We start from the raw sequence: 26,470 nt of genomic DNA, 5'->3' as shown, positions 1-26,470 counted from the left end.
TGTTTGTTTTCTATTTGTGTGTGTGTGTGTGTGATTACAATGAATTAATCAACAGAAACACCTATCGCCTGTCATTTTTGGTGGTGTTTTTTTTTCTTTCTTTCATTCTTTCTAATGGTATTTGTGTGGGTGTTCAATAATGCGAAAACTGATCGATCGATCGAATTGAATCAAATCAAACGATATAATTCATCCACTGTGTTTGTAACATTACCAGAAAAATTAATTAATTTTTTTTTATTATTATTGGGCGGAAAATCTTAAATTCATCAAAAATGTTCAACACTGGTTTATTCAATTCAGAAGATACAAAATTGGACTATATACTTAAAGTGTCCACATTGGTCAATGTTTTCTGTTTGTTTGTTAATTCATTTTTTGGCTATTGGATTAGCGTGGATGGAACGGAATCGGATAAACATCATAATGATGATAATTCATCATGGACAACATTTATTGCCACTGCCATTATATTCTATATATTCATTGGTATTTTATCATTTTCAACATTCATAGCAATGTGTCGTCATTATTCACAATTTTTGATCATAAATGGTATCGTAGCATTCGGTTTATTCGCTATTGGATTATTTCATCCTGGTCTGCGTGAAAATTTTTTCTGTTTTATACTATTATTTTTGGCCACATTTCAATACGTTTTATTGGGATTATATTATCAAACAATTGATCAATGTCAATTACGTCAACATGGTTATGATTGTCGTGGACGTTGTGTACAACAAGAATATGTTAATCGATTAAAATCATTGGATAATTCATTGTTTTCTGGTCGTGTTCAATCATTCATGCCGAATGCATTCGAAAATTTCAATAACAATCCGGGTAATCAAAATGATAGCCAAGATGGAAATATACCGGCACCATCATCAATGAGTGAAGTACATTTTCATAATTCAATTGAACAACCAGAACCACCAAAAGAACAATCACCATCACCAATGAAACCACCACGAACAATTAATATGATTCCGGAAAATAATTTTAACCACGATTTGTTGCTCATCGACAACAACAATCAATCGCAACAACAACAACAACAACAGATGACAATGGCCACCACAAATGTTGAAATAGAATCGAATGTTGTTGAAAATAATTTAATGTCATCACAGACATCATCATCATCATCACTAACAACAGCAACAACAACAACAAATCGATTCGGTCATCGACGTCAACCAAGTCAGGGTAGTAATCAATCGATGAATAATCAATTACAACATTTGGATCCATCATCATTTTTACAATTTACTTAGACAAAAATATGTTTATTATTATTGACTGAATACAAATATATAGATAATAAATATATATTCTTTCATCGTCGGCAAGAATTTTTATTGACTTTTTTTTTGTTCATTACCCAAATAATAATAATAATAATAAAAGAAACAATTCAATCAATCAATTTTCATGTGCTTGAAATTTCGATTTTGACCTTTTTTTTGTCTACATTGAATCAAATGATTTTTTTTCTCACTGCAGTTCATTTATCAATCAATCGTGTGTTCACATTTTTTTTTTTTTTTTTTTGATATAAATAAAAATCAAATCCAATCCTGGATAGTATCGATTTTTTTTTCAAATTCTCACTACAATTGTGAATCTCAATTATAATCAAACAAACATAATTTGACAAGGTCACAGCGATTGTCAAGAATATATATCCACCACACACACACATATACATGGCACAAGACATTTCAACAGCAAAAAAAAAGAATCCAAAAACTATTCGATGAAACAAGTAACAACAAGATATATTTTGTTTATTTTCAAATTGCAAATTCATCATCATCGTCGTCATCATCATCTATTTATCATACATGGCTAATATCTTGTTTGATGATTCAATGATTGATCAATGAAGGAATCAATTACATTGGATAAATATTGTATTAAATGGATCAATGGTACTGCATTATATCCGAATGATGATCCAGAACAGGCAAAATGTCATATAAATATTGGCCTATTCTATAGTGAAGTATATGAAAATGTTCATACCAACAAAACGATGGTATGTTCATCGAATAATCAATTATTTTTGATTATATTAAAATATCTTCAATGCAGGTATGTTGTAACAATTGATAATGGCGAATGAATTTAACTGTTTTTCATTTTTTTTTTTGAATTTCAATAAATCAAAAGCATCAATTTCATACGATCCAATGAAGATTATGGTGGCCATTTAATCGATGGTCAATGGACAGGAATTTTACAACAATTTGCACGAAATGAATCGGATTTTATTGGCCACATATTTGCTATTGTGAATGGCCGTGAAAAAATTATTGATCAAACATATCTAATGCCAAACAAAGAATTGATTTCGATATTTAGTTTCACAAAATTGCCCAGATTTTATGATAATCCATTTCGTATATTTGAATGTTTTACATTATTCATATGGATATTGATTGCATTATCATTATTGATCACTGGTGCTATAAGTTCTGTGATTATCATGAAAAATGATCGAAGATTATGGTTCATAAAAATCATTGCAAGCAATATCGATTCATTTTCATTATTAATTGGACAATCACAACGACAGCTAATGTCAACATCATTGATGTCTACATCGTTATTATTTTGGCTAATCGGTTCATTCATATTGAGGCAATTATTTTCAAATGATTTCACTGCAATATTATTATCAAAACAATATAAAAAAATTGATCATTTTGATGATCTATTTCAATTACCGTCAACATATCGTATAATGCTTGAACCAAATTCATCGACTAAATATTTTTTCAGCAAATCATTTCCAATGTTAATGGATCGTGTTGAATATTATTCACATATCGATATAATCAGTATACACATGTTGGACAATCTTATTGTAGATGATTATGTATTAATCATCAATACAGAACGTGCATTATCATTGAAAGAATATTATCCATCCACTCATTTTCATGTATCCAATGATGTAATGATACCAACATTGAGTACATATGCAATTCGTTCAACACTTGATAATAAGAATCGTGAACCATTATTACGATTGTAAGTTTTTTTTCTAAATATAATTGGCTCAAATTGACTAATTTATATGTTTTTTTTTGTCCTTTTACAATCATCAAAGACTAAAATCATTATATTATTATGGTCTAATGAAATATGTTGATCGACGATTATTATTGAATCATTTACGTGCCGAAGCTGAAGATGCACTTTTTCACATCGTTTATAAGGCTAAAAAACAACCAAAAACTGTCGTATTATCCGGTCAAACTATATTGACATTCATTTATTTCTATGTGATTGGTATAATCATCTCTTTCACATTGTTTATATTTGAAATAATTTATTTAAAATTTTTACGTTCAAAATGGGAAATATCAACAACATCAGAAACAATTGGAACAAGAATCGTATCTATCTAGCCATGACATCATTCATAAACGAAGACAAATCATTGTCAAAAAAAAATGTATACATCAACATAAAAGCAATGAAAAAATGAACAAGACGAGTGACGAAGCTTGAGAAAAAAAACGAGCATTTTTGCACAAAGACCAAATGTAAAATATTTTTTTCCAACCGTCAAGCAAAATGCTTGCAAGCATGTTTGTTCATTTTGATAATGATCAAAATGCACTGTTAAAGTTAAACAACCATTTTAAAAGGCGGAGCATAGCTTACATTTTGAAAGGTAAAAGGGTAAAATGTCTCGAGGCCATAATGACCATTCGATTAGCTTGCAACTGAGCCAACAATATTAAATTGGTTGTGACAAACATGATAGTTTGGAAAATTTGTTGGCTCGAACTTAGACAATTTCTTCTTTTTTTAATCTTTTGTTGATCAATTTGATTGTTGCTAAGTTTCTGCCGAAAAAAACGTGGTCATGAGTCATGGACTTATTTTATGGCCTAGGATTCACTCGATCACCACTTTCGATCAAGGGCGATGATAAGGTGACTTTTACTACCATGAACCTGCAGGGATTATCATACGAGTAGCGACCTGGACACTAGGTTATCAAGAAACATTGTAGGGTTTTTGCAGAAGTTTTGTTAATACACGTCAACATTCTATTTAATCGACTTAATCTTTTTATTACTACTACTTATTACTATTAATTTGACCCTGGATATACGCATGGATTTTCTAGCAGATAGCTGTTTATCAACGAGTGTCATGGTCAAGTCATATAAAAAGCCATGCCAAACAAGCACTCGATATCATTTTTGCTGGCTGGTCGTTATTATTCACAACCATCATTATCATCAACATTTTACTATTTTTCAACACAATTTTTCAGATATGACCAAAAAAAACGAAAACAATTTTTTGCGATACTGTTTACAGAATTTGTTCGTATCGATCGACTCCGGAAATGATTTGAAATTCATCCAGAACTACGAAAAATATGTTGACAAACTCGCCAAATTTATGAAGAAGTATAGATCTTACGCAACGAAACTCGACATGTTCGACGCCGTGCAAAAAAAGGTGGAAGCTTTGATCAACTCACCAGAAATTTCGTCATTGATCAAAGAATCATTGAGATCCAAATTTGATCATGCGAATGAACTTGCTGTTGGTTTTTCAGAGGTAAATGTTTCAAGTTTTAATTATATGTCACTATTTATAATTTTTCTTAGTCAAAACCGAGAAGAAAATTGGACAAGAATAATGACAGTGTGAAATCACTGTATGCCTTCCAAAGAGGCGAGATCTCTTCGGCAAATTGCTGCAGCATGGAATTTCGCAGTGTTGCAACATTATATAAACATTTCTTCGTTGTTCATCCGAATTTCTATGTCGACGACAATATTCCTCAAGATGAATCATCCGAAAAAAATCTAAGAAAATCACGATCAACACCATCATGTTTAGCGTCTCAAGCAAATCAAAGAGCCAAATCAGCTAGAAGTATAAAGAAAAAATCATCACCAATGTGTTCGACGCCGATTGTTGAACAGATGAAAAATAAAACACTGAAGAATTCTAGAATTAATGGCAAAAAACCGAAGGTAAGTCATATTGAAAAATATGCAGATATGAAACTTTAATCGACTAATTGTAAAGGATAAATTTGTTATGAAGACAATCATGGAGAAAACTCATTCGCTGAATAATAACACTATATCACTGGTAGGAAATGGCAAAAATACGACAATTCAACATTCGAATAAACGACCAGGAATGAATCGGTCCAGTCTACAACAAATCGATACTAATCAGCGAAGAAATTCATTGGAAAAATGATAATGATGAACTGATAATGGCTCAACATGATGCTCAAAAAACTAATACCAAAACGGTTTCATCACCGATTGATAATCATGAGATAAACTTATCCAACCAATCTAATGGCAAAAAAAATTTTCATCAGCACGAGAACTGTTCTCCACATCTACAATCATCTTCAATTGAACCAATGAATAGATCATCTCAAGCATTAGTCCATTCAAATGATGCCAATTCTTCAATCGATCACATCCGGTCCATGTTACGAAATCATGGAATTGGTCAAATATATAAAAATTATGATTTTCAATATAATTGCATTGATTCTTTAGTTGAAACACTGAAGGATAAGGAAAGTTCAGCTCTTGTTCTTTTAACGAAAAAAGTTAAAAGCGTTTTTAAAAATTGTTTGCCTCCATTGAATGATAATTTTCATCCATTATTTCTATTCGATAAGGATGTTAATGTATATTTCGAATTTACCATCTCTGATCCGAAATCATTATTCAATGCTAATGAACGATTACCATGTTCGGACTGGCGAATTCTTCGACATTCCAGATTAATCTATTCATTTGTCTATGAATATTGTAAAACTATTTCTGAATGATGATAATAACTTTTTTTTAAAACTTTTGTTTTGTTAATGATCAATGAAATAAAATGAATATAAATTTTTTCGTAAAAAATATTTATTCAAAACTATCGATTGTATTGCGATATGTGTGTGTATCGACGATGTAAATGTCGAAGAAAAAAAATAAACAATTTTTAATTTCATCGACACTAGATGGCGATGCAGTCTGTTGTTTCTTTTTAAATGTTTATTTATTATCAGAATCCATCCATTTAAATTTCTATATTCGCGATCCTGGATCATTATGAAATATTCACTTGGATGATGTTCACTGTTTTTTTTTGTTGCAATGAATGAACTCGACCAAATATCACTATTGTGCACTCATATTATCATCATCGTGTAATATATAGCTGTGCTACAATTTTCGCTTTTACCACTTCTCGGGGGTGATGAAATTGACCGAATTTTTTTTTATTTTTTTTGGTAGTAGAATTATTCTGGAACTACTGCAGTCGTATCAAGTGTTCCAATAGTGTGTGTGTGTGTGTGTGTTTTCTTTTGTTTTGTCTGTGTGTGTGTGTGAATGGATATAAACGATTCTTGATTTTTTTTCGAGATTTGATTCTTTTCGTTTTCAAGTTTTGTTGGTTCAACACAATCCAATGTCCATTGCATTGAATCAATCTCTCATCCATACATGAGTCATCGTTTAATTCAATTGAGGTTTTTTTTTTGTTTGAAATTCAACGAAAAAAAAGTGGTTTGTGTGTTTTTGTTTTTGTTTTTGTTGTTTGCAGTTTTGGGCCAAACAAATGGCCTAGATCATTTTTGTTTCGCGCTTTCATTTTTAGCACCATTTTTTTTCTCGTTCATTCGTTTGTTTGTTTGCCATGTTTTTTGTTTTCTTCGAATGACAATGTGTAACATTATTCCGAATTTTGTTTTTTCTCGATGGTTGTAAACACACATTGCCAAAATCATATGTCGAATTTATATTATCCATATATACAACGCAAATGAATGTATGTCATAATTGAACACATATTTTGAATTTGAATGTTTTTTTTCCAGAAAAAAAAACTTCTGGCAGCTTTTCTTCGGTTGTTGTTTTTCGTTTTGTTTGTTCGTTCGACAGCTACACACACAAACACATATGGTATGTGAATGAATGAATGAAAAAAAGCCAATGTTCCATATAACCAAACGAAAATAGTTCCAATTTCTCGGTTAAAATTTACGATTATTTCCGGTTATTATTTCGTCGATTTAAGTCGCTCTATTGCAAGTGAAAAAATAGACAAATCATTTGAATCAATGACCAAAATCATCACGACATTCATCCACATACGAGTGATGAATGTCGTGAAAAAAAAAATGAAATCGACAACATACCGTTTGTTGACATCATTTTTTTAGCCTCTCTTTTTCGTGAAGTTCTCGTTGTTCATCATCATCATCATCATCATGATAATAATTAGGTTAATCGGATAATGTAGATTAACAGAGAAGGGGAAACCAGCTCGACGTAGACGACGAAGACGACGATGAATACTTGCATGATATAAATATTCATCATGATCATCAATGTATAAACCGAAAAAAATGATAATTTTCAATTCAAACATTCATCGTTGTTGTGGTCGTAAACCACATATATTGAGGTTGACGATATATGTGTGCTTGTAGACAACGTTATGATTACCATAATAAATAATCATCATGATGGTTGATTTTTTTTTCATAAAATTCTGATTTAGTGAAAACAAAACAATATCTTTCCATCCATATAGTTTAATATTTATGCGTGTGTGTGTGTGTGTGATCATTATGATTCAAATCAATAAATCAAACCAATCGATCTAAAATAGATTTTTGTAATTGTTTTTTTTTCGATTATTCAGATCGATATCGATCACACAAACATGCATAGTTGAAAAGAAATTACAATTATCTATCTAATGGATTTTTTTTTCATTGTCGTTGTTGTTGTTGTTGTTATCATACCATGATATTTGCCAAATAATGATAATTGATGGATGGATGGTCTGATACACATGTATGAATAGGCCACTTGATGATAATGATGATGATGATGATGTTTGCTGTTATTGCATGATCATCATGATGTTTGTAAAAAAAAAAAAATTCAAAAAATTTAAATATCTGTGTTTGTTTAAAAACGAAACAATGATATGGGCAAATCGTTTTTTTTTCTCTTGTCACCGATATTATCGATGGCACCCCAAAAAAAAAAATTTCGATCGACGAAAAACGTTCGATATTTGTATTGTGATTTCGAATGAATGAGAATAAATAAATGTTGTCTATTTTTATGTATGTTGCCGTATGTGGGTGTAATTAGATTCGAATGTTATGATGATGATGATGATGATCAGAAAAAAAAGACACCTGTAGAACATCATCATTATTCATAAATTCGTCACCTGTTTCAAAGAGAAAAGATCTGGCAAAAAAAAAATACGAAATAAATGTCATGTGTACATGTGGATCGATCGATCGATCGATTGCATAATTTTATTTTATTCATTTTTTTTCTAAAAAAAAACGCAAAAATTATTGATCAAAAATTTTAATGTTTATTTTATTGTTTGTTTATGAAAAAAAAATCTAGATTGAATCCATCCATCCATCCAATCCAATCCGATCCGATCCGATTATGATAATCATCATCATCGTCAGTTATTTATGTAATGAAGAAAAATATTTGCATAAATAACATTACAACGACAACAACAACAACAACAAAATTAATCGACCAAACAAACAAACAAGAACATGGAATAAAAAACAACAACAACAACAAATTTCATAACTGTAAAACCAGAAATATTAACGATAAATAGCTTTGTGTGTTTGTTCGTTCGTTTTTTTTTGTCCTCCTAAATCATCATCATCATCATCATCATCGAAGACTATAAAAAAAATACAACAAAAAACATTCTGTACAAACATTGACTACCATCATCATCATCATCAAAATCGACTACTATTTACCAAGAAAATAATACCATTTTCAATTTTTTATGAAATTACTGTTTCTGAATCTGGTTTTTTTTTCAATCATTCATTTCAGTTCAGTTAAAAGTTGTTTTTTTTTTTTTTTTGATTGCATTTCTCTCTCTCTTTATTTGCTTCTGTCTCTTTCTCTATTCGCTTTTTTTCATTGAGAGCATTAGAAGAATACATTAGAGAGTCGAACAAAAAAAACACGACGACTACGACGACGACGACAAGCATCCCCATATATTATTATCCATAAGTCAGCCATTGATTTCAACCCAAGGATATACACTAAATACATACACAAGACTCTTTATTTTATTTTATTTTATTATTTGCTCGATCTACTGAAACAACAGAAAAAAAATCCATCTTCTGCATAAGATTGTTGTTGTTGTTGTTGTTTCAAATACATCCATTCAAAATACAAACATTCATTATCGAAATGGTATTGTATACCACTACAACGACGGCTACGGCAACTACAACGACAACAACGACGGCGACGACGACAATCATGATTTAGCCAATTTCAATTCAGAATGATGATGAAGATGATAATGTTATGATGATGGTAAAATGTTTTCTTCGTTCTTCTGTGGAAAAAAAACCGTGAACATCAACAACAACGATGATGATGAACAATAATATCGTTATTTTCTAGAAAATTGCTTCATTTCAATAGCATCATTATCATTATTTACCCATACACGCACACACACACATATTGGGCCGTACCCGAATTCAGCTACAACGAAAAAAAACAACCGAAATATGAAACTTGAATTTGTAAAATACAAAAACTTGACGAAATCAACAATCAAACGCATTCATTCATTCATTCATTCAGCAGCAGCAGCAGCAGCATCAGTAAACAGCAAGATTTTCAAGTAACGAATTTCAAATTGTCTTTTTTTTTCTTGTATATTTAGTGAAAGTTAAACTCAATGATTTTTTTCGGGTTCAAGTGTCTCTTTCTTAATCTTCATAATATCCAAGATTACCGCCACTACCAATCGAAATCAACCACCAATCAAAAGAAAAGAAAAGAATAAACAACTTTGGCCAACCAAAATTATCGACAACAAAGTTTAAATGGTTGATTGATTGTATCTACCAGTTCTCTTTTTCTCTCTCTCTCTCTTTTACTGTGTGTGTGTGTGTGTGTGTGTGTTTATGTTGTATACATGTTCAACAAGTGAGCAAAAGAAAAAGAAACCAAGTTAGGTTAGTGGGTGAAGGTGCCAACTACCAAGTTAACAACAACAACAACAAACTTATTCACATTTTGTTGAAAAATAAATAAGAATCTATTGTCCATTTTTTTTCGTTGGAAATCAGTGGAATTCAAATCATAATCATCAAAAATGTTTGTTAAACGTAGTCAACATCATGGTTGTTTACAGGGAACATTAATATTCCTATTAACAATCTGTTTCGTTGGTTTTGGTGCCATAATTGCCATCTATTTAGGTGTTTATTATTCAACAGAACAAGCTGTTGGTCTACGTCAACAGCGAGATTTAAGTGGACAAAATGAAAAAATTCAATCATTATTTCAACGATTAATACAAAAACGATCCAATGATGGTTATATGGAAACAACAATGACAACAAAGACAAGAACAACATCATCACTTGAATCATTTGAAGAAAATTTGATACGTATAATTTATAAACGTGATTGTCCATTCAATGGATGGCTGGTACAAAGTTCAATACTGTTAGATCAATGTCCATATATTTCACAACAAATGCCCTTAGAATCGTTGAATAATGTTCAATTTAATAATTGTCTACGTAAGTAAACTAAAATAAAATTTTACAAAAAAAAAAAATTAATCGCAAATCAAAAAACCTACGCTGAAAAAAAAACAAACAAACAAACATGGCAAAAAACGAACGAGACATGAGCACCGAGTGTTTAAAATTTATTTTTCAACAAGTTTATTTTTGAATGATGATGATGATGATGATGACGATAATGTTGTTGCTGTTGTCGTTGTCGGCAAAATGAAATTTTTTTTTTCCTATTTAAAATGCAATGAAAAATACATATGGTCGTCGTATATTTATTCTTGTTGTTTTGCCATTTATGTTTAAAATGTCTGTCGTTTTTTTTTCTAATGAATTTTCTCTGTGTGTGTGTGTGGTGTATGATTTGAAAAATTTTTTTTTTGTTCATCTCCATCATATATTCATTCATTTTCGGCTTATGACAAAGCCATGATGATGATGATGATGATGATGGAGAAAAAAAAACCTTGATGTCCGTTAAATGTTGGTTGATGTTTTATACCACCAACGCCAATTATCATTATCATCATCATCATCGAAGACTGTGTGTGTGTGTGTGTGAGTTTGTTTGTGTGTTAAACACGTCGATGCTATTTGATGATGGTAATAATAAAGCTGCTGGCGCCATGACAAAACAAATCAAAAAAAAAAATTTTTTTTCTGTGATTGAAATAGAAGAAAAACAAGATAGATTTTCTCATTAAAAAAATTGATTGATTTTCGATGAAATCGATGATGATAAAATCGAAAATCTGAAATACCAAAAAAAAAAAACGAAATGAAATGAAAGAAAGTTATTAATGTGTCGATGATTAATGTTGTTGTTGTTGTTGTTTATGATTCGAAATGATTCTATAGAATCTTTGGTAATTGATTTGCGATATTTTTTTCTTGATATTATATTTATTGATTATTTATCGATCATGTTCATATTTTCTAATTTATTTTTTTTTGTTTTTTCATTACCAATCAAAAATCATTCACATCAGGTGATTCATTCTGGTATTTGGGCATGGCATCGATCGTACCATTTTTATTAACAATCATCACATTGATTGTTGCTTGTCGTCTATGGCTTTGTCCAATGATTACAATGGCCATTGTTTATCTGGCATTAGCATTGGTATTGATTATATTTACAATACTATATAAATCTGGTTCAATATTGACCGATGGTTGGCCATTATTCATTGGAATCATTGCATTAGTTTGTCTATATGCATTATTATCATTATTATTGATCACATTATTTGGTCTGGTCACGTGTGAACGTCGTCGACAACAACAACGACCAACAAAAACCAATGGTACATCCGATAATGATCATATGATGAAAATGTGTGGTGGTGTTGGTGATGATGATGATGAAATTGATGATCCAAATGTACCATTATATCATCATAAAAATGGTGTTTATTCACCACAGAAACATACAGATTTTGATGATAAAATTAAAGATTTCAAATATATTGATGATGATATGAGCTATGTGTTACGTCGTGGATAAATAACAACAACAACAAAAAGTGAAGAAAATGATGGAAGATACGTAATTACAAGCATGTGAAAACATAAACAAATCAATCAAATTGTTTTTGTTTTTTTTTTTGATCCATTTTTTTAAATAATCATCGTCATCTTCATCACCATCATCCAAACAAAAATGAAGAATAAACATCACGCTGCCTCATCATGCACCATCATCTCTATCCATCTTCATCATCATCATGTTGATCATTTTTTTTCTGATGAAATCATGACAAGTCCAACAACAACAACAACAACAATAATAACCGAAACAAACATTTGCCGATTCTTTTTTCAAAATTTTTTTTTTTAATACTTTGTCCACAATATCCATGTCCATATGATATTCAACAAGTCCAATTTGAATTTTTTTTTTATTGTTTTGAATTTATCTCGGCCGATTTATTTATTAGTTAATTAATTTAACTACTATATAACTGCAATCACAATCAAGATGAAAATATTATTTTATTTGTACTGCAAGATTATTACGACACGAATATTACGAAACAGAAACCTATTATTCGTGCAATATATCAATACATAGTTCACACACACCAACACCAACACCAACATAAACTCATCAATATTGAATGAATTTATTACTCAATGAAATCAATGAACACACACACACACACACACCGGTGCTGATAATCTTCTTTCATATATTTTTTAGAATGTGAAAATTATTTTAACTACTAATTCATCATCATTGATTGATTGATTGATTGATTGATTGATATGAACAGTACAGCTCAACAATTAGTTTATTTTTTTTCTCTCTTTCTCTCTGGTTTTAATTTTTGGAGGTGTATGTAAATGAATGGGGCGTGTGCACAGATTTTTTTTCTCATTTTATATCGTTTTGATCATCATCATCATCATCATCGTCATCATCATTTAAATCCAGATAAATCACACATCACACTAGTCATTTATATATATTAATATATATTGATCCACATCATTCACAATTGTTCATTTCAGAATCGGCCAACACACACACACATACACACCCACATACATTGGATAAAATTCTTTCTTTCATTCTATCTCTCTGTAAACACAAAAAAATGAAACAAAACAAAACAAAAAAAAACATCAACAAGTGGCTATATATAACTACCATATGTGTAACATATATATTTGATAATTAGCAGTGGTTTTGAAAAAAATGGAATTTTTTTTTCTTTTTGATAACGTTATCTGTAATATTATTCTTTACATTAACTAACCATAGCAGTAACAGAACATACACAGACACAACCACAACAACGAAACAACGAAAAAAAAATCCAAGCCAATCGCAATCATTCATCATCATTTGAATATTTTAAATTCGTTCAAATTTGTTAATTTTTTTTCGCTATAATTATTGATTTGATTTGATTTTTTTTTTTTTGATTCTTTTCCACTAATTGTGCATTGGTCACTAATTTTACATTTTATTAATCTTTTTATTTTATTCATATTTTTTGGTTTCACATTTTGTTTTTGGTGAAAGAAAGAATAAAGTCCATTTTTTTAGCCAAAATCATGCGCCAAAGATTTAAATGTGTGTGGTGTGGTGTGGTCAACCACAATGTCAATCAATCAATAAAGTATTGGCATTGTCCAATATTCAATATATACTGATAATTTGCAAATTATAATCATTATATCCATCATCTTCATGGTCATATAAATTATTCAAATTACAATATGAAACAAAAACAACAAAAAAAAGTTAAATTATATCCTCCATAGGTAGCCAAAAAAAAAAAAAAAAATGCCGAGGCTACAAATTTCTTTTTTGGATCACCGATGATTATATTTAGTTACAAAAGATAAAACAAAACAGAAAAAATTGGAGCATAATAAGTGTGTGTGTGTATATTTGCTATAACGATCGGGGTTTTGGATTTTTTCATTTAAAGATTTTTTTTCCCGTCTATGCCCCGTCAATCAATCAATCAATCAATCGACCGTTCATTCATCGATTGTCAAATAAAAAAAAAGGAAACAAAATTTAAACGATTTAATGCGTACGTGCGTGCGTGCATGTATGGTAAGCATAATGAACAAACAAAAAAAAGGATTTTATTACATCAACGAAAAAAAAATGATCATAATGATCACGTATACAACCGTGAATAAAATGAGAAAGAAAAAGCGACATATAATATTAAGCCAAACAGTGATTCAATTTTATCCATTTGTAAATTTTGTATCAATCAAATCATTCATTGATGATTTGAATCTTTTCCTCGAATTGTAAATCAATTTTTGCTGGATATTTAACCAATAATTCATTCTGTGTATTGGCTATATCGGTCAATTCACAAACAACGGGTTCAATAATCATTTCATTATTAATAAACACTGGTACCGATGTTTCACCATCATCATCCATAATTGTTGCCATTATTAATGAATGTATCAATTCATTCATGACCATACGACATGTTGGTATACTTTCACCGGTCACTTCGATAAACATTGATTTTGTATTTGCACCTATCTATTGAATATATAGAAAGATAGTTAAATTAGATTCGATTAAAAAAAAGAGATAGATCTTACTTTAGAATATTCAGCATTAGTTAATGGTGGTAATGATAAAACATTATCACGATAATCCATCAATACTGGATACAATTGTTTTCCTTTCAATAAATGAATATATTTATGTATACCGCTAATGGTATTACGTTTCTTTTCTTTTCTATATTGATCGGCTTCATCATTCAATAGACGATATAATTCCATTGCAGTCATTTCATTGGCACGGCCTAATGGAACTAAACGTATTTTAGTTGGTACACGACCATCAAAATAAATAGCTCTTGATGTCGGCGGTTCTGGTAGCTGGTTCTTTTCCGATTGTGATGTCTGCGATGCATATGTAGGCGGTGGTGGTAATAGTTTTGCGAGATCATGTGTTGCAATAGTAGCTTTTTGACGATTATCACATACAGTCTGATGTAATTTTGTTTGAATGGTTAGAATTTTTTTCAAAACTTTAGGATTCGATAGATCCATTTGATGAATAATACAGGCGACAATTTTTCTTTGATTAATAATCAATTTCGAAACCAATACAGAAAATTTATCCACTGGATTCTGTTGAATTCGAATTGTATATTCGGGTTTTGGTTTTTCATTTGAATCATTGAAACTATCATCATTCGTTTTCTGTTCATCATCATCGTTAGCATTTTTACCGGATTTTTTCGCTGGACTTGCATTCATACGAAGATAATCAAGAACTTTTTTCGTTGGACATTGTTCAATCAATTTATATAGACGACGATCTTTAATCGGATTTTCTTTTAATTGTACATCCTTTAATTTTGGACAATTGGCCAATTCTGCTGGAATCATTGTTATTTGATTATAGCTAAGATCCAATGATTTTAATGCAACCAAACGTTCAATTATATATGGTAATTCTTCAATCTGATTATGTGATGCATCCAATTCGGCCAAATGTATGGCACCATTTTCATAGATTGGAATCGATGATTGAGCAGATAATTCTTTATTCTTACGGATTTTATCACAAAGTGTACTTGGAAAACATTTCAATTGATTTGAGCCACATTTAAATGAAATCAATGATGATAATTTTGACATTTCGGGCAATACTTTCAATTGATTCTGTTCCAAATTCAATGACTGTAGATGGACAAGATTTTCGAAAACTTTATCCGGCAATATTTCAATTTCATTACGAGACAGATTAAGACATTTCAATTTAGTAAGCTGCCCAATTTCGGCTACAAATATGAAAAAAAAATTGAATTGTAGATAAATCCAAGAGAATCCATCGACAGAATACATACCTGGAATTGATGACAATTTATTTCCTTCCAATACAAGATTAGTCAAATTGTTTAAATTGGAAATATTCGTATTGATCGATGTCAATGACGAAGCATCGGTAATTTCCAAAAAATTCAATGATTTTATCTTGAACAATAGTTCATTCAATCCATTTTCCTCTTCAATTTGTCTAGCAATTCGATCACCAGATAAAACAATTTCACGTGGTTTCTGTTTCAACAATAATCCCCATTCAACACGTTCATTAGGATTTTGTTGTTGTTGATTATTCGATTTTTTTGATGTTGCCATTGATTTGAATTTTATTATTACAAAATCACAATTTAATAATGATAATGATGAAAAAACAATTAGAAAAAAAATGAAAATTTTTTCCAAAAGAAAAATTGATGATGAAATGACAAAGCAATTTTTTGATCGTTATCAAAATTTATTAAACAGTCAAATTTCAATCGATGGCAACTTGTGATAAAATAATAAATCGAAACACAATATATTGTGTGTCCATGTGTTCACAAACATCATGATCCATCAATATAGTACGTGACATATTTTATATTGTTTGAATTTTTTTTAACGCGCCAATTTATTTATTTGCGAAAATGAATTATTATTATTATTATACAACAAAACAAAATTTTTCAGAACATTCAAGAATTATTTATTTTGTGATCATAATCGTTGACATCTTGCAACTGGTTAATCATAATAATTTTTTTAAGATTTATTTTATTGTTTTTTTGTTTTTTTTTGAATGGAAATGATGAATTATTCAATGTATGCATCAAATGCCAATCTAATGGGTCGTTATTTTGCATTGAAACAGCCACAAAATCAAGTACAAGTACAATATGTTTGGATCGATGGCCGACAAGGTTTACGTGCCAAAACAAGAACATTGAATTTTGTTCCACAAAATATACAACAATTACCGATTTGGAATTTTGATGGTTCATCCACACGACAATCGGAAGGTAATAATTCCGATGTTTATCTATATCCAGTGACAATGTATATGGATCCATTTCGTGGTGGACAAAATCGTATTGTTCTATGTGAAACAATGCGTTATGATAAAACACCATGTGTATCGAATACCCGTCATTCATGTAAAAAAGTAATGGATCAAGTTGTCGATCAGGAACCATGGTTTGGTATTGAACAAGAATATTCATTGTTAGATGGTTGGAATAAAACACAACCATTTGGATGGCCATCTGGTGGATTTCCAGCACCACAAGGTCCATATTATTGTGGTATTGGTGCAGGTAAAGTTTATGGCCGTGATATTGTTGAATCACATTATCGTGCATGTATGTATGCCGGTGTTAAGATTGCCGGTGAAAATGCCGAAGTAATGCCATCACAATGGGAATATCAGGTTGGACCATGTGAAGGAATATCGATTGGTGATGATCTTTGGATGTCAAGATTTCTATTACATCGTATTGCTGAAGATTGGTATGTTCGAGTGACATTTGATCCAAAACCTGTACCAGGTGACTGGAATGGTGCCGGTGGTCATACAAATTTTTCCACCAAAGCAATGCGTCAAGATGGTGGTCTTAAAGTGATTGAATCAGCATGTCGAAAATTAGCATTACGTCATCGTGCACATATACAAAAATATGATCCAAGTGGTGGAGCAGATAATGCCCGCCGATTAACTGGACGTCTTGAAACATCATCGATTGATCATTTTAGTTGGGGTATTGCTGATCGTGGTGCATCTGTACGTATTTCTAGACAAACATATGATGAAGGTAAAGGTTATCTTGAAGATCGTCGACCAGCATCCAATATGGATCCATATGTTGTATGTGAAATGATTATTCGAACAATTTGTTTGAATGAAATATCATCATCATCGGATACACCAGCTACAAGTGGATCAAATGAATCAAATAATGCTAGTAAACAACAACAACAACAACATCATCTGCAACCACAAAAATCAGCAAGTAGTAAATCAACAAAAACTGTAAAATGAATTAATTTGAAAGTAAAAAATTTAAGACAAAATTTTTTTTTAACAATAATTATTCGATTTTATTCGTTCTAATGATGAATCTTTTGATAATTGTTGTTGTTCATAATTATCATCATTTGATTGTCGATGTTGCAGCTGTTGTTGTTGTTGTTGTTGTTCGTGTTGTGGTGCCGTACATAGAATATATAACGCAAAACAAATAAAACATAAAATCAACAACTGTAGAATGACTTTGATACGAAAATCGAACCAATTTTTTTCATGAATCGTTGTTGTATTTATTGATGATGATGATGGTGTTGATATTATCCATGATGCTGAATCATTTTGAATCAAAAGAAGATGATTACAATCAACATTGCTGCCATTGTTGTTATTCATCATTATAATGATTCAAATCGCTTGTTTTTTTTTCGTTCGTTCGAACATATAAACAACGAAATTTATTTGAATTTACAAATGAAAAATAAAATTCGAATGTTATGGTGACCAAAAAAAAAAATTAAATTTCATAATACAACAACAACAACAATGGCTGTTTTTTTTACACGAAAATCCAAAATTCATGGTAAATTTGTGGAAAACAACAACAAAAATAATGAGTAAAAGTTTAAAAGATGAGAAAAAAAAGGGTTTTTTTCAACTAAACAAAGCCAATGAACTTTCATCATGGTGACAATGGAATAAAAACAAAAGTAAGTCAATAGGGCGATAGACGGATTTGTAACAAAAAAAAAAAAATATGAATCCCGAAACGAAACAACAGAAAATAATTGATCTGTCGTCAAATTATGATGATGATGATAATGATGATAATCAAAGATACCTTGAAGACAAATACAGTGTTTCGTTGTTGTTGTTGTTGTCGTTACCAATATATCTCATCATCATAGTCATATATATACATGTCTCGTGCTTTCACAAATGTTGATGACGATGATGATTATCATCGACAAAATTGGATTCATTTTTAGTCAAAAAGAAAAAAAATAGATCCCCAAAATAACGATAATCACCATGATCATCATTATTCAATAAATACAAAAGAAGTGAAAAAATGAAGAAAATCATTTTCCAAAATTAGTATAATTGTTTGCTTTCGAAAAAAAAAATCAAATTGTCGCCGTAAAAAAAATCAGTTTGACGAATGAAAAAAAAAACCAATCAATCGAACAGATATTGGCTATATGGATTTGTTTTGTTTTTTTTTTAATCCGTTGTCGTATATCATCAATCGATAGATATGATCAATCGTTCAATGACCGATTAATTAATCTTTTGTGGATTGATGAAAGAATTTGGTTAGATTTTTCACCGCTGGAATTTTTATGAGAACAACAACAAAAAAAAATCACATTTATATTTTCTCTTCCTCATCCACCTTTTTGTCAATCGATGATTTTTTTTTATATATATAATAAATGACGAATGGATTAAAACAAAAGTAATTTATTATAATTATCGATTATCAATCGTTAATAATAATTACCATCGAATAAAAAAAATTTACTTTTGCTTTTTCTTGGCTACAAAAGACAACGAAAAAAAAAGGAAAAATCCTCTTTCAAATTAAAGGTGGTTAATAATAATAAAAAAAAAGTATAAACATCGAGCAATATCGATTATTATTATATGTCATATGTGAATAAATCATTCGAATCATCAAATGTTTTATCATTACGTTGTACGGATGGATGGACGGATGTAAGTTCGAACAAAAACAAAAACAAAAACAAAACAAACTTGACGAACAATCGTCATGCAATTGACAACATTGTTTTTTTTTGTTGTTGTTGTTGGTAAACATTCATCATCAATGACTCTTTCGTGAAGAAAAATATGTCGTCGTTAATTATAATCATCATCATCATCAATTGTCATCGATTTTTTTTTACCATTTTGAGTCATCCGTGTGTGCGTGTTTATTTTGAAGAAAATGTACACTTGATTGATATGAAAATATGTCCCAAATGGATCGTTATGGATGATAGTAATAATAATAATAATAATGTAACAAAAGTCAAAAAACTATATTTAGTTGTTAATTTGATTATATATTTTGTGTGAGTGTGGAAGAAGGAGGGGAAGAGGGAGGGAATTTTCAAAAGTTTTTCAATTATAATTTGTGTAAAAAATTTTCAAATATTTTTTTTCTCCAAATATTGTCGTGTGCCACATTAGATATGATGAAAAGATCTCAACAGATGATCATTCATAATTTTAGTGAAAAAAAAACAAACGTCATAAATGATTAAATAATTGATCAACCGAATAATTAGTTGTGATCCATTTTAAATGATCAAAAAGCAAAGACAACGACAACGACCATTTCTCTTTCATTGTTTTTTTTTCACCACTTTCTTCTCAGTGGATCCACCACTACTACCACCAGAGTGTGGGTGCATAATTGATGAGCACATAATCAAATCAAACGTGTACAAGAAAAAAAAAATTTTTTTTGTTTCAAAAAAAAAATCTACCGGGAGAAGATGATTCGATATATATATTGATTTGTGAATAGTTTAAGGCAATTTCTATTTCGAGCTACGACAAAAAAACAACAACAACAATTGCCTGCCATTAATTTTTGCTGCTGTTGCTATTATCAACAATTATTTTTGGCCATTATTAATAATGAGCCTTTTGGATGATCCGATCAGTTTTTTTTTCACATTTTCAAAAAAAAAAAAAAAAAAAAGACAAACGAAACAACACTACACCCACTTGATGATGATCTTCTACTTTCGATCAATTAGACGTCAATAGATTGGTGGATGGATCATCATCATCATCATTGAAATAATGAGCAAATTTTGAAACAAAACAAAACAAAACAAAAAAAATAATGGCCCGAAAAAAAACAAAAACAAAATCAACTTGATTCTCATCAGTGAATAAAAATCACTACTGGTGGCTCTTTTTTGTTTGTTTGTTTCTATTTATTTTGCTAATGACACGATCATCATCATCATCATAGTCAACAGGTAATAATAAACAACAATAATTTTCTAATATTTGCCCATTATGTAAATCTCGATTTTTTTTTTTTTTTTGGTAGTCAACGACGTCTTCTTTGGAAGTGACAATTTTGTTCCGACGATTTTTTCTTTCTTTGATTGAAACAATGTTTGGTTTTGCGATATATAAATCACAGCCAATAATAATAAAAAAGAGACAACGAAGAAAAGAAAAGGAAAAAAAAAATTTTTCTGCTCTGGTTATGATGGTTATCAAAATTTTATCATTTTTCATTATGGCAAATAAGAAGAAGAAGAAGAAAAAAAAGAAAGAGAAAATTGACGAGATAGAAAGAGAGATGAAGAGATGAACACAGACGAACCGAGAATTCAAAAACGACATGATCCATATAGATTATGGCACAATTGGCCACTGTCGTTCCAATGGTAAACATCGATAAATTTTGAATTGAAAATTGAAATTTTTCGAATCTCAATCAACGAATCTGATCATCATCATTATTTTTTGTTGTCTTTGTGCATGTGTCTCTTGTGTATGTGTGTGTACGGTGTTCAAAGTTTGTTGTTGTGCAATCATCATCAAATGTATCATTTTCATCAATTCTGATTAGCGAAAATTTTCACTCATCAATTGAATCAAATATTGGAAAAAAAATCTCTGCAATAAAACTACTGTAAAAGTCAAAAATGTATTATTTTCAATTAAATATTCTACATTTTGCTATTCTAATGTTGTTAAGTGAAATTGTTTCGGCTGGTGGTAAGTGTGAATGAATGTCTGTGTGTGTGTGTGTGTGTTTCCATAATCATTTTCATTTATAAACAATTAATAAAATAAAATAAAAAATAGGATCGGGACCTGTTTTGATCAAAATGGCTGGTGATAAAAAGGGTAAAAAAAAAGGCGGCGGTAATTTGTAAGTGTGATTTTTATTTTGATTGATCGATTGATTGTTGAATTAATTATTCTTTAAAAATACAGAATATTAATTTCCGGTGGAAAATGTAGTGGCCCAACATTGATCAAAGGAGGTGGTGGCGATAAAAAAGGCGGTGGTGAACAAATGTTTGTTGTTTCATTCATATTTTTTTTTTGTTTATCAAATTTTGAAATTTTTATTTTTTTTTCTTTAGGATTTTAGTTGGTGGACAAGGCCATTGTGAAGAGAAAAAACAGGTTCATGTTGTCAAACAATTAGTACCGGTACCATATTATGTACCAAAACCGGTATATAAATATATTCTTCGTCATCATTATGTACCGGTAAAACAATATATTATGAAACCAGTTCCGGTTCCATATCCAATGAAAAGTTATAGTAAATCATCATATGGTGGTGGTAGTCATGATTCTGGTTATAGTGGTGGCGGTAGTAGCTATGGTAGTGATAGTTCATCAAGTTATGGATCATCATCAGGTTATGATTCCGATTCATCATCAAAATATGGTGGTGGTTATAATGGTGGTAATAATGGTGGCTCATCCGATGGATATGGTATGAATTATGATGATCCAAATGGTGCAGGTAGTGAACCAAATGGTCAAAATTCAATGGCTGCCGGTTATAAAAGACAATCATATGATTCAACACCATATCCAATTTCACCACAACAATCAATGATGATGGATGATCAAGGACAAGGTGTTGTTGATAATGGTGGTGGACCAAATGATTATCAGAATGGTTTATCACAACGATCACCAATGGGTTCATATAAAGCGGCAGCAACAAATAGTTATTATTTTGAATCACCAACATCATCATATGGTCAATCATATTCATCATTTTCGCCATCGAATCATCCATCAAGTAGTATGAATTATCCATTATATGCACCGGTTTATAGTGGACCAAATGGACAATATTATACGACAAATCAAGTGTTTAATGATACTAATGGTGTTGGTGCATCAACATCGAATCTAATATCACCATCAGCCTCATCATCATCATATGGAACAATTTCTGTACAACCAACGGCCATTGAATCGGATTCAAACACTAGTCATTTAACCGGTGTATCATCATCATCATCATCATCAAGTCATACAACAAGTTCATTACAATCATCACCACATGATTTTCAACGATTACAACAACATTCATCATCATCATTGGATCGATCATCGCCATCATCATTAGTATCAACATTTTCAAGTAAAAAAATTAGATCTAAAACAGCCAAAATGGATTTAGAACGTACGAAAAAATTATTAACCGATCCATTTTCATCATTAGGTTAAATGAATAATGGTGTTGATAATAGAAAATAATCGTCAACTCTCATTCTCTATCGAAAACATTCTCACACACACCACAAACATATATTCCAATCATCATCCTCATAATCATCATCTCATCAATGTTCGACCTTATTATTGACCAGATAATCCTTGAATCAATCAATTAATCATACACGTACACAGACACACACACTTATCACAATTACAACCACAATCATCCTCAGTACCTGTCTCGTTTTTTTTTCTCACTTTTCATTAGCATTTAATCCATTTTTATTATCTCAATTTTAAACTTAATCCGTTTTTTTCACATTTCATTTATATCATCAATTCATCATCATCATCATTTCATATATATACACAATTATATTATAAATGTCGTACATAATTTTCTTATTTGTTATCTTTTTTTTTATTTTGCTTCAACTAATACATTAGGATCGTCTTTCTATGATATATACAAATTCATTACATAATCATAATCATCATGATTTTTTTTTTTACTTTAGGACTTTTAAACACACACACACATGAAATATCCCATTTCACACAATTATATTAATTATTCAACATTTTTATCCATATGTGAACTATCCTTTTCCATGACCCGATTTTTTTCCATCTCTTTCACCCTTTTCTTTTTTTTCCAGTAAACAAATGACCATTCAGATTGATGAAAAAAAAAACAATCGTAGATAGTCTTGGGAGAAACATAATGATTTCATGAACGAAAAAAAAGAAAGTTCCATTAACCCATTGACATTAGATAGATTGATTTGATGATTGAGAATTTTGAAAAATTGAAATTTTCATTTTCATTTTGTTTTTTTTTTTTTTGTTATCAAAAAAGCTTTTTTCTGTCTGGAGCCCATTGCCCTCCCACGCCACCAAGATGATTAAATGATTTGAATTTTTCCCTAATGAACCAATTATTTGCTTGTTTTTAGCTAGAATTTTTTTTTTTTTTTGAAAAACAACAGCAACAACAATAAAAACCGACAGATCCGTAACGAGATTCGAATCAGTAAATTATTCCCATGACCAATTTCATTTTGATTTTGATTTTGCTGTTCTTATTTAAAGCCTAAAAATAATTAAAACTTCCTCTCTTAAAAACAAAACAAAAAAAACGAATGAATTCCGCAATCAGATCGATTGATCAATCGATCGATCGATCTAAACAGGATCGAAACGAAAATGAAGAAAAAAATCCAATAAGAGTTAAGTGTGGTTGGACGAAAAAATAAAAAAAATGTCCATTTCCTTTGATTCAGATGAATTTTTTCATTTCTATTTCGATTGTAGTCAGATCAGAAAAACAAACAAACAAACAATTTCATTCGATTTTTGGTGATGGTCATCGATTGAATGAGTGGACATCAATCATTATTTGGAAATTTTGTTTGTTTGTTTGTTCGTTATTGTTTTCTGAAAAAAAACATGGCATTATTATCAATTTCATTCATATTAATCATTATTACCCAATCATTATCGATGACCAATTCATTATCAATGATGACGATGAATAAAAATTTATGTTCAATGTATAATAATGAAATTAATTTTGTTCAATTAACATCATCATCGGATGAATTGGCCATTATTCCATTATGTGCTATTGATGGTGATCATCATCATGATGATAATAATAATAATCGTACGACGACAACAATAATAATACGATCACCATATCAAAATGAGAAAATCATTGCTTATGATATTCATTTACAAAAGAATCATATATGGTTCATCACTGATAATCATCGATTATATCGTATAAAAATTGATAATCAAAATAATCAAATACAATTAGAAGGTGAATATCGTTGGTTTACAATAACACAATTGGCCATTGATTGGATACATAATCTTCTTTATATGGTTGCTGATCAATCAGACATTATTCTTACATCGATCGCTAATGAACAATCACCATACGTACCATCAATTAATCGTCCAACATCGTTATTATTTTCATCATATCGTCGTACGATAAGAAAATTATTAATCTGTCCAGGTTTATCTTTACTTGTTTGGCATGAAATTGATTGGTCAGATGCTAATGAAAATCGTTTACAAATAGCACAACAAGATGGTACTGAAATGGCAATGATTTATAAAAGTCGTACATTCATATACGATGTACAGATTGATCAATCGAATTATGTTGTCTATTTTGTGACAAATGGACAATTAGGTGAGATATCATTACAATCACCAGATGAATATCATCAAAATTCCGATGCCATACAGAAACATACACGAATGTTTCGTTTACAGAATAATTATGTAAAAAATTTCAATCTTATTTGTAAGTTGTTTTTTTTCTGGTCAAATCTGATCATTTTTTTGTTCACCAAAATCTTTTGATCTTTAGATCCATATTTTGTTGAATACAAATACAATGGATTATTTGCATATAAAATTGATTATATAAGTCAAACACTTGAAGATCAACCAACCAAACAAAATTATTTGGCCGATTTAACTTATTGGTCATCTCGTTTATCATCGAATCAGGAATTCCATTTAATTCATCGTTATACACAACCAAGTGGACAAATTGAACCATTATGTCCATCATCAAGAAAATCATTCTGTTCTGAATTGTGTGTACCGAATGGAAATCGATATAGATTTACATGTCTTTGTTATAGTTATGATAAAACATGTGAAGATTATGGACATTATAATCATGATGAAAAAACTACAACAACCACCACTACAACTACTACTACGACCACCACCGCCGCCACCACAACAACGATGAAACCAAATAAATTACGTTCGAAATTTCGTAGTTTTTCAGATCCAGAATTTTGGCAACACTATAACCAAACATCTGGAATTAAAATCCATGACAATATGGAATTGAATAAAAATATCCGAAAACTGTCATCATCCAACATGGTTCATATTACGATTCCTTTTGCATCGTTACCATCATCAACGACAATGGCAACATTGAAAAATATTACCGAACAATCGAAAAATTCTCTTGCGACATTATCATTATCATCATCATCATCGACAACAACAACAACAACAACAACAATCACACCGATGACAAATGATACTGAAATTTTAATTTGAAAAGAATCCATCGCTATTTCAATTTTCATTTGCCAATAATATTAAATCACATATCATTCAACGGCGAAATGTTTGGTATTCACGCTACATTCGTATGATCAAATTGATTGGCAATGAACATCCATACATATTCATCATGATTTGTACATTAACAATGGCCATAATAATTTCAATAATTATCA

At 30.2% G+C, this 26,470-nt stretch overlaps 7 protein-coding genes across 10 annotated transcripts; 6 read left to right on the top strand and 1 right to left on the bottom strand.

Moving 5' to 3' along the window:
- Nucleotides 1–35: 35 nt before the first annotated feature.
- LOC124496484 (uncharacterized) lies at nucleotides 36–1,426 on the top strand. The gene has a single exon (XM_047060002.2). It carries the CDS (start codon nucleotides 276–278, stop codon nucleotides 1,275–1,277), a length of 1,002 nt encoding a protein of 333 aa, XP_046915958.2. The 5' UTR covers nucleotides 36–275; the 3' UTR covers nucleotides 1,278–1,426.
- On the top strand, nucleotides 1,121–5,910 carry LOC124497287 (uncharacterized). The gene is made up of 5 exons (XM_047060931.2): nucleotides 1,121–2,097; nucleotides 2,176–3,039; nucleotides 3,119–4,593; nucleotides 4,644–5,015; nucleotides 5,071–5,910. The coding sequence occupies exons 1-3, from the start codon at nucleotides 1,886–1,888 to the stop codon at nucleotides 3,417–3,419; spliced, it is 1,377 nt and encodes a 458-aa protein (XP_046916887.2). The 5' UTR covers nucleotides 1,121–1,885; the 3' UTR covers nucleotides 3,420–4,593; nucleotides 4,644–5,015; nucleotides 5,071–5,910.
- Nucleotides 5,911–6,003: 93 nt separating this feature from the next.
- LOC124497327 (uncharacterized) lies at nucleotides 6,004–13,691 on the top strand. Of its 4 annotated transcripts, none has more exons than XM_075733154.1 (3): nucleotides 6,004–6,572; nucleotides 8,445–10,633; nucleotides 11,620–13,691. In XM_075733154.1, the coding sequence occupies exons 2-3, from the start codon at nucleotides 10,201–10,203 to the stop codon at nucleotides 12,135–12,137; spliced, it is 951 nt and encodes a 316-aa protein (XP_075589269.1). In that variant the 5' UTR covers nucleotides 6,004–6,572; nucleotides 8,445–10,200; the 3' UTR covers nucleotides 12,138–13,691. The 4 variants fall into 4 exon arrangements, with proteins under 4 accessions (XP_075589269.1, XP_075589267.1, XP_075589266.1 ...); XM_075733152.1 differs by having other exon boundaries at nucleotides 6,004–6,834; XM_075733151.1 differs by having other exon boundaries at nucleotides 6,004–6,968.
- A 526-nt stretch (nucleotides 13,692–14,217) lies between these two features.
- On the bottom strand, nucleotides 14,218–16,490 carry LOC124496863 (leucine-rich repeat-containing protein 47). Its single transcript, XM_075733086.1, has 3 exons — nucleotides 15,982–16,490; nucleotides 14,720–15,915; nucleotides 14,218–14,657 (listed from the first exon to the last, which is right to left on the bottom strand). Exons 1-3 carry the CDS (start codon nucleotides 16,271–16,273, stop codon nucleotides 14,376–14,378), a joined length of 1,770 nt encoding a protein of 589 aa, XP_075589201.1. The 5' UTR covers nucleotides 16,274–16,490; the 3' UTR covers nucleotides 14,218–14,375.
- Nucleotides 16,491–16,723: 233 nt separating this feature from the next.
- LOC124497282 (glutamine synthetase) lies at nucleotides 16,724–17,996 on the top strand. Its single transcript, XM_047060924.2, has one exon. It carries the CDS (start codon nucleotides 16,737–16,739, stop codon nucleotides 17,970–17,972), a length of 1,236 nt encoding a protein of 411 aa, XP_046916880.2. The 5' UTR covers nucleotides 16,724–16,736; the 3' UTR covers nucleotides 17,973–17,996.
- A 1,826-nt stretch (nucleotides 17,997–19,822) lies between these two features.
- On the top strand, nucleotides 19,823–24,120 carry LOC124496400 (uncharacterized). Its single transcript, XM_075733090.1, has 5 exons — nucleotides 19,823–20,956; nucleotides 21,031–21,710; nucleotides 21,801–21,867; nucleotides 21,933–22,016; nucleotides 22,085–24,120. The coding sequence occupies exons 2-5, from the start codon at nucleotides 21,638–21,640 to the stop codon at nucleotides 23,193–23,195; spliced, it is 1,335 nt and encodes a 444-aa protein (XP_075589205.1). The 5' UTR covers nucleotides 19,823–20,956; nucleotides 21,031–21,637; the 3' UTR covers nucleotides 23,196–24,120.
- A 590-nt stretch (nucleotides 24,121–24,710) lies between these two features.
- Nucleotides 24,711–26,295, top strand: LOC124496861 (uncharacterized). Its single transcript, XM_047060424.2, has 2 exons — nucleotides 24,711–25,506; nucleotides 25,573–26,295. The coding sequence occupies exons 1-2, from the start codon at nucleotides 24,711–24,713 to the stop codon at nucleotides 26,286–26,288; spliced, it is 1,512 nt and encodes a 503-aa protein (XP_046916380.2). The 3' UTR covers nucleotides 26,289–26,295.
- Nucleotides 26,296–26,470: the final 175 nt, after the last annotated feature.

This window comes from Dermatophagoides farinae, chromosome 7, assembly GCF_024713945.1.
Source record: "Dermatophagoides farinae isolate YC_2012a chromosome 7, ASM2471394v1, whole genome shotgun sequence".
NCBI classification, from domain to species: domain Eukaryota; kingdom Metazoa; phylum Arthropoda; class Arachnida; order Sarcoptiformes; family Pyroglyphidae; genus Dermatophagoides; species Dermatophagoides farinae.
The sequence above is the reverse complement of the archived record's forward strand: the minus strand, read 5'-3'. Positions and strand labels throughout refer to the sequence as shown.